This window comes from Electrophorus electricus, chromosome 8 (genome assembly GCF_013358815.1).
Source record: "Electrophorus electricus isolate fEleEle1 chromosome 8, fEleEle1.pri, whole genome shotgun sequence".
NCBI lineage: Eukaryota > Metazoa > Chordata > Actinopteri > Gymnotiformes > Gymnotidae > Electrophorus > Electrophorus electricus.
In genome coordinates, this window is record NC_049542.1 from 13,266,514 (window position 1) to 13,273,928 (window position 7,415).

Consider the following 7,415-nt stretch of genomic DNA (forward strand, 5'->3'; position numbering starts at 1 on the left):
ATATTGATGTGATTCGAATGTCAGAAAATCGAATGTGTAGATCAGGCTTCCACAGCAGCGAGTGTTGAGGAGTGCTGACTGCTTCTTGTTTCTACAATAACTTCAACAGCACTGACATCTTACTCTTTTCAAAGTTTTATCCTACTGTTTTAAATATAAGGTGAGATTAAAATATCTTATTAAATATAAACAGTAGATCTATGATGTCTAAAGTTTGAATTTTAAAAGTTTCTCTATTGATTTTCCTATGCAAACATTAAACAGACAACAAGTGCCTTTAGTTACTGCTTTGGTTTTGAAGACATACATAGTACATTAGCTCATTATAATTAATTTAATGTGATCTGGCACCCATAATAAGGTATTTCAGGTATGCTAGTTCTTTAAGATGACATTCCTAAAATTGCAGCTAAAGATTATTTTCAATGGGCTTTTAAATGTCTCTCTTATAACTCTGGTATATGGGGTTGATAAATAAAAAGCAATGAGCTCTGAGCAAGCAGAGCTGTGCATTGGCTGAAAAGCTCTCTGCAGAATCTGAGGGTCAACATGATGCAAAATGTAATTAAAAAATAGTTCGCAATTAGTGAAAATGTCAGCCTGCCCAGCCCAGCTTGACTGGGAGGCCTGAGCTACCCCAGACATGCACCTCATTACCGGACAAAACGGCAGAATGTTCTGGACTGAATGCTGTAGTGGTGCTTGAGCTTCTTTGTTTCGAGGGCTTTCAACCACTGATCAAAGGTCATGGGCCCTAATTACGAGCTGATGGTTTCCTGTACATGTGGGTTGAGTGGTTGGGAGAGTGTGTGTGCGACACATGGCTCTTCCTAAATAGCCCAACATGCCTCTTTTGTATGCGGCATTCTAGGAATCAGCCTTCCTGGGCTTTAAGGTCTCTCCTTTAAGGTACAAACGTCACATCTGGCACTATGCATTTCTGTGAACAATAACTCAAAACCTAGCAGGGCAAAGATTTCCAGTGTTAACTGAATAGGTAATAGGTAGCAAAAACACTACCTAAATGTTGAGTCTGAGGCCTGAATATGTGATAATCGTATTTCAATTCAATACAAGACAATGTGGCAAGACTGACAGTAGGCACAAAATGTACAAGTCTTTTTTTTTCCATTGCTTCTTGGGTTTAAATGTTAACAGTGCTCTATACACCCTCTGCTTAAATATGGATCCCACGCAAAGCATCATAGACAAATACTTCCATCTCCTCTTCAGTTGTCCTGCCCCCCGTCCGCTGTTGCTAAGACTTGACAAAGAATGTAATTAGTGAATGCACAAAATGGTCTCATGCAGGGTCCCTGTAATAAGCATTCAATTTAGTGACTGTTCCATGCGGAATGTGTGTGTGTGTGTGTGTGTGTGTGTGTGTGTGTGTGTGTGTGTGTGCGGAGTACGGGTGCTAATGTATAAATACACAGTAATATGTCTTGACCTGTGAGGAAGACTGGAAGATGCCTTTCCCTGCGTTCACTTTAACCCTAGGGATTCTGGGTGGCCTAATGTTCCGGGATGTTAGTGCTGTCACGCTTCCACTGGCTGGCAACAATGACCCCAACACAATCACAAGCAGAATATTTTCAGAGGTAAGTGAAACTTATTACATATATACATTTTATTACTTATCATATACACTTGTATTACACTTACAAACAGTTTACAATGTAAAATCTCAAGATGTTTTATACTGTTATGTTAAACCTATTCCTAAAATTATCCTAATTAAAAAAAATTCTCTTCAGGGTTTCAAGTAAAGGTACATTTTATACACACACACACACACACACACACACACACACACACACACACACACACACACACACACAATGAATAAGTGAGTGAAGCAGAAAGTGTGGAAAACATCTTTACTTACTTTCCTAATGTTCATTAGGGGAAGTAAGACATTAATTCATGACAATTATCCACTGGACCACTGGTCAAAGAGAAATGAGAGCAAATGAGAGAGAGAGAGAGAGAGAGAGAGAGAGAGAGAGAGAGAGAGAGAGAACATATATATATATATATATATATATATATATATATATATATATATATATTCTCTCTGTCACTCTCTCTCTCTCTCTAAGGAGAATATAACGAGAACAGGTACAAGAATCAACCCTGTACAAATTGAGTGTGTAGCCTACAACAAATCCTCCTTTTCGTTTATTTGTAAAGTACCTTTAATTTCTGTGTATGATGAAATGTGCTGTATAAATAAATAAATAAACTTGCTTTACCTGTTGTTCAAAAGATTGTTAGACATGAAATATATTTTGATGCTTTGATAAAACATAAATGTCAACTGTTACTCTTAATAGTTCGTTTTACTATGTCCACACCTCTCACAGAGCAATCAAGATATTCCACGAAGTCTAGAAATGGATGACTTTACTTTCAACGTGGTCCCAACTACCAGCAGAGTGAACTCGCCGACCATTCTCCGACTTCAGCCGATATCAGCGAAACCATCCCATCTGCATGCCAACCTTCCACTTCGCTTCGGCCGCGACACATACATCGAACGAACACCTAAATCCTCCATTAACCTCCCGCAGAGGTTCGGCCGGTCCGGTGGCTCCACTGTCAGGCAGGTGTGTACTGAGTGCAGGCGAGCCCAAGTTCCACCATCGGCGACGCTGCCGCAAAGATTTGGACGGACCGCATTTTTTGTGGATCCTATCCATGCTTTGGCTGTACTCACCCGGACCCTCGAATCGTCGTTTCCGAGGTAATACTTTCGACATCAGATGATGTGGCAGCTGTTAAGAACCCCAGTATGATTCGTCAATTGCCAGTTATGTGAAAAGTGCTTTTAATCTAATAAGAAAACTTAATTGTATTCCATATACTGTTGAAATTGAAATAAAAGTCAATTTCACCTGCCTGTAATGTCAAAGACATTTGACAGTTCTGTATCATAGGCTAAGCTACATTAAATATATCAGATAAAGTCAGTATATTAGGTAATAATGATTTACAGCTCCTAGGACACTTTCCGTGCACATTCTTTAAATGTTCAGTTGTCAATTGCATGATCAGTACTGTACTGAAACTTTATTACATTTTAGAGATGAGGTTCCTTTACTGTCTCTAAAATTAATACATTATTTAACTGCCCTGTTTAATCTATCTCACAGGACACAAGACTATGACTACATGCTTGAAGACAAAAGCTTTAAAGAGTAAAAAATCCACTGACTTAGAATAAGGAAGTGCAAAGAACGGCCGGCATGTTCCTGCCTAACGTGTGCATAGATAATAAAATGTAACAAAAATAAAACAATTGTAAAAATTGTGAGGTTTTTTTTTTTGTTTTTTGTTTTAAAGAAAACAACAGCAAAGAAGAAAAAAATTACTAAATGCTATTGGGGGAAAAAAGGTTTTAGCAGTGTTCAGTGGCAGTAATTACACTCATCAAGTGATTTTGCTTTCTGAGAAAAAAGGTTTATGATGTATTTTTGCATGCTGAATCTAAATATATTTTCCTGAATTTCTGTTATCACCCATCGTTTTTTCCCATATAATGGCATGTCATTATGTATAGTAGGGGTACCAAGGTAAGTGGATCCTGTCTATATTGGCAGAATACTGCTGGACACTGAAGAGGGGTGTTCCTGAGGCAAAATATAGACAAAAAACATACATTGCACATTTTATAAGTATGCTTTACATATTCTAAGTGTAATATGAGCCATATTTATGAATATTTAAAACGTACCTAATGTAAATTTACCCAGGTAAATCACATACATGATAGAAAAATTCTAAAAACAGATTTGAATTCAGCATAAAACAAAATAAAGCTCCACATGTTTTAGTTTGCTGTAGGAAGCAAAAAAGTTCAAAAGGAGCTTTATGGTTGTAATCCGATCCTGGGTGCTGTTTGGAAATGCAGCCTATTGTTTTGAATGGTCTGAACTGTAGCTCGACATGCAATAATAAAATGTAAAGGAAAATAATAATGTGTAAAGATTTTCTAGGTACAAAAACTTGAGCGAAAGAGACATCATAGAAATCTATCGACAGTAAAGACCTAGTGTAATGGAAAGGGAAAACGCTTAAAGTAAGGCTTTATCCCAATTTTCTGCAATACTTGAGTATGGGATAGGACAGTTCCAGTGGTGGCTGACTAAGAGAGGTGGAAATTGTTAGTTATTCTAATTTTTTAAATAAAAATCAATAGCTAATTATTTTAAGCATGCGTTTACTAGAAATGCACAATAATGTACAATATATAAAATATACTGGGGGAAATTAGCTTCGTGGTACATTAGTCATCTCTTCTGGGGCGCTGGTAATATAGTCCAGTCCTAGTAGCGGTGCAGCCAATTGCTGTCCGTTGTTGACACAAAATACGCACATAGCAACATAAATTTAACCAATCAGCGTCCTCGAAACTGGTGGCTGAAGGACGCTTCATTTATCGCCGCATGCAGTCCAGTCAGTGGTGGAGTAGAGACAGCTCGTGTTGTTAACGATGATATACGCAGTTAATCAAGACACGGAATTTCAGGCGCCTCCAAATTCTATAAGATCTCTAAAATGCTCTTAAGGCAGCTTTGGTGGAAGTTGAAAAACTACACGTTACTGAGTAGCTTACTAAGATGGCTGGAAGTTTGAACGGAACGCATTTGTTGTAGACCCTAGTCAAGTTGTGCATTTGTTGTTAGTTTTTCATTAATAGTACCAGAGAACTACTGAAACCTTCGTTTGCGTCGGTGTTTGGTAACCGCGAACAGCTTGTGTAGTTAATTTAGTGGTCCTATCGAATTGAGCTAGCAAGCGTTCGCTAACTTTTAACCTAACTAGGTTAACTTGTTTAGCTAGTAGCTTGCGAATGTTAGCTAAGTAGATAATCTATATACATTATAGTATTAGTGTTTAGTACACAATTGGGACGCAGTGTATGTATTTTATTGGTGGATCTAGCGAGCTGAGTTAAGATGAGCTCGCGTTACCACTGCGAAGTATAAACAAGTTGTAATGTGTAATTTCCTTTTGATACCTAATATATAGCTAGATATAGCTGCATTAACTTTTAAAATGCAAACCTTCTATTTCAGTTAACAAAATATTCAACTTTTTATAATGGCGCATACTGCTCCTGAGTACATTAAATGAAACTAATGATAGTAATTTATTATTCTGTTGATTTTCAATAATTCAATCATTACTGGCCATTTCGCAGAGCCCTGCTAGTTTTGTTAAGTTGTATTGGCAGGGTTGGTGAATCTATGTTGCCTACAGCCTAGAGGTTACATTTTTCACCAGCTGCCACTGGACAGTATGGAGTAGGACAGTTCAATATGGAGTAACATACTTCAACAGAACACTTAAAAATAGAGTAGACCAGTTCCATATGGAGTAGGACAGTTCAGTATAGAGTAGTAAAGTTTGGTATGCAATAGTTCAGTATAGAATAGGACAGTGGTAGCCTACTGTATAGGGTTTGAGGGTGTCAGTCAGAAGGTTGTGCATTTGAATCCTGGCTCTGCCATGCAGCCACTGTTGGGCTCTTGAGCAAAGCCCTTAAACCTCTCAGCTCCTGGGGTTTTGTGTAATGGCTGAACCTCTAAAAGAAGATGGGATGGATATGTGAAGACTGCATTTCATTGCCTTGTGCTGTGCAATGACAAATTGAATCTTAGTCTTAGAGCAATGTAACAGTTCAGTAGGACAGTTTTGTATGAAGGACAGTTCAGTATGGAGTAGGTAACAGTCTGATATTTCAAAACAAATGCAACATGTTGGTTCTTTAGTAATTGATGTAATATTAGCACTAATTGTCAAAAAAAGATGGGTTGATCAGATAACAGTTTGATTAGTGACACTGGTGATTTTATTATTTCATTCAACAGTGTTTGTGTGGTGATATGATTTAATCTCAGATTTCTATGACTGCTAATTTAATAATTCATATGAAGGATGAGCTATAAGAGGACACAAACTGAGTTCAGTTTCACTTCAGAACCGTTTCAAACCATAGAGGCACTCCAGTCCAGCTCCAATCTCATTCATATAAACGTACCATCTTCAAACCAAACTAGTTGTGAAACTGCAGTCTCTCTGACCGACTATCAGTTCTTGAGACCAATTCCACAGTGCAGAAAAGAGTCATTCATTCATGTCCACAAAACGTTTTTCTTCAGTGTCAGATTGGTCTAAGTTAGACATCTTAACCTGTGCGGTAATTCAATAAAGCAGAGTCCTCTCTACTCCATTTGTAAAATTACAAAAACTAAACACTGCAGTCTCACACACACACACACACACACACACACACACACCTGAAATATAACTATTAATGTCAGTTCTGTCATGTGGCATCACGCAGGAGAAAGAACAGGGTGTGACTGATGAATCATGGTAACTGTAGACCCAACAAAGGGGAGAAAAAGCATTCATTTCAGTGTATTACATGAAGAACTTTATGTTCATGGATCACACCAAAAATGCACGGGGCAGCAGGCTGTTGGAATAATTGGGTAAAGCATCCTGGAGTGTAGGACCTCCTAGATGGACCCAAATGCAGGTGAGGTGGAGCAGGGAAAGGGAGCAGACAAAAGGAGGCAAAAAAAGATAACTGAAAAGGTAACCGTACAACTGAGGCAGGGTTTGAACTAAAAGCACAGAGAGAAATATAGATAACCTCTGAAGAAGGAAGTGCTTGGTGAGGATATAAGGAAGTTGGGGCCTTGTCCAGCCAAATGGGATGGAATTACAGGTGAGAAAAACACCACTAGACCAGCTCAGTGTGGGGATCATACCAGGGTATTCACTATTATGTGGCCTTGACCACAACAGACAGCAAACATGCAGTATCCCTCCCTACAACCAGAAGATACTCCTACAAACAACCAATGGTGAGGGGACCCTCTCGAGAAGAAACAACAGACATTAAAGGCCAGACAAGCCCGAAGACCCTTCCAATGCTTCAGAAAGAGTGACCCTTGTGAAGCAGTTATACAGAGGTGAGGCCACCTGTGGCAGATCAGGTTAATGAGCATTGATTCATTCCCAGCGCAAAGCCTCCCTCTAGTGCCAGAAAGCTGGCATTGTAAGCCACCAGTTACAAAAGATACATTCTCAGCGGATAAATTCCGGGACAGTGTCACACATATTCAAAGCAGGCAGAACTTTAGCAGTTAGAACCCAGTACGTGGGTACTTTTAAAAGGAGACAGTTTTGGGTTTTTTTTGTTTGTTTGTTTCTAAGATTTAAGTATGGCATATCCATCTTGGACAGGTTCAACAAATTTATATATTTTCTTGGCAATATTTATTGTCTCGTCTCATCCCTGTGATAATGTCATCTGTGATATACAACAGTGACATTCAACCCTGTAAAACTTATGCCATACAGCTGGTACGTTTGCTTTAAATATGGAATTATTTTTT

General features: G+C 38.5%; 1 protein-coding gene across 1 annotated transcript; it reads left to right on the forward strand.

The window, feature by feature from the left end:
- Positions 1-1,462: 1,462 nt before the first annotated feature.
- On the forward strand, positions 1,463-3,512 carry npvf (neuropeptide VF precursor). Its single transcript, XM_027014969.2, has 3 exons — positions 1,463-1,601; positions 2,367-2,746; positions 3,156-3,512. The coding sequence occupies exons 1-3, from the start codon at positions 1,470-1,472 to the stop codon at positions 3,202-3,204; spliced, it is 561 nt and encodes a 186-aa protein (XP_026870770.2). The 5' UTR covers positions 1,463-1,469; the 3' UTR covers positions 3,205-3,512.
- Positions 3,513-7,415: the final 3,903 nt, after the last annotated feature.